General features: G+C 40.0%; 1 protein-coding gene across 1 annotated transcript in view; it reads right to left on the bottom strand.

Annotated features, from left to right (window-relative positions):
• Window positions 1-1,214, bottom strand: part of LOC135206971 (DNA-directed RNA polymerases I, II, and III subunit RPABC3-like) — a 140,795-nt gene extending 139,581 nt beyond the window's left edge. The window contains exon 1 of the mRNA XM_064238532.1: window positions 1,071-1,214. Within this exon, the coding sequence (XP_064094602.1) occupies window positions 1,071-1,185 (115 nt within the window). The 5' untranslated portion in view covers window positions 1,186-1,214. The remainder of the gene's footprint in view (window positions 1-1,070) is intronic.
• Window positions 1,215-1,427: the final 213 nt, after the last annotated feature.

The following is a 1,427-nucleotide window of genomic DNA, read 5'->3' as shown; positions in this document are numbered from 1 at the left end:
ATTACCAGTGGTTGAAATCATCCAATAAATGAGACGACACCGGGATACCTCGAAAGACGAGAGAGAGATCACGCATAGCACAGATATATTCATATATCTGTACATATACACAAATATATAACGTGTGTGTCTAGATATATATATATACATATATATATAAGTATATATAATATATATACACATATATATATATATATATATATATATATATATATATATATATATATAGAGAGAGAGAGAGAGAGAGAGAGAGAGAGAGAGAGAGAGAGAGAGAGATATTCACGACTACCCAAAATTATATATATATAGTATATATATATATATATAATATATATATATATAGTATAGATATATATTATATATAGATATAGATAGAGAGAGAGAGAGAGAGAGACAGAGAGAGAGAGAGAGAGAGAGAGAGAGAATGAAACCGCTAATTACAAAAATCTTCCAATAAATTTGAAACCCCCGACATTTTTTCAAATGTTGCCTTTGTACCAGTGTACCTTGCCAGCAAGCTGCGGTACATTACGGTACTTCGTGGGCAAAAGGTGTTCCAGGAGCGGAACATCCAAGGAAAAACTCTTTAAAAGAAATTCTAACGATATGTCTTTTACTTACTGAATGTCATTTGTTCACATTGGAATAATCAAGTTTGTGTATCTATAACTTACAAACTAATTTTGAAATTGTAGCCACAGGATACAAGAGGCATTGCCTAAAGACACCTTAAGGAATACAGAAAGACTTCTATAATGTCAGTATCATTTAAGGGTGCAAAACACGAACCATGTTGGCAGTTTATCACAAACACATCACAAACACGTTGAAAGCAAAGCAACGGCCTTTGAGTGTCGAACTCATCTTTTGGCAAATGCTGGACAATCGCACGAAGCACTTGTTGTTAACTACCAACAAGTCACCGATCAGTATTCAACTTTTTTGTGATATGCGCGCGATAAACCATCGACGTGTTTATATAACGTTTGTTAGCACTACAAGATTCGAAAAAGGCATCACGCGCTCTCCCTTAGAGGGAGGTTATAAGAAGTTGCCCAATGCCCTCTGACCTTTCCACGTCGCCCAAGACACCAGGGGAACGCCGAAGAGGTCCTTCCTTCCATCCTTTCCATCACAACGGAGAGAGCTGACAAAGATCCCAATACTAAGGACACCACCGCCCATGGGGAAAAACAGCTGCTGCTCCTGCTCAGCAGTCGACGACTTCAAACCGGTAAGGGCGGGCCAGGCCATGACCCCGCCCAACAAAATCTAGCTATGACGCAACACCCTCCGAACTGCGTCGGGCCTTCCATGGCTGCTGGTGGTGGTTGGTGGTGGTGGTCTCCGCTATAAGGACTTCCTGGATCTCTTATGGTAGAGGTCTTATTTACCTACCCCACCCCATCCTCTCCCGTGGTATATAC

The sequence above is a fragment of the Macrobrachium nipponense genome, chromosome 31, assembly GCF_015104395.2.
Source record: "Macrobrachium nipponense isolate FS-2020 chromosome 31, ASM1510439v2, whole genome shotgun sequence".
Taxonomy (NCBI): Eukaryota; Metazoa; Arthropoda; class Malacostraca; order Decapoda; family Palaemonidae; genus Macrobrachium; species Macrobrachium nipponense.
The sequence above is the reverse complement of the archived record's forward strand: the minus strand, read 5'-3'. Positions and strand labels throughout refer to the sequence as shown.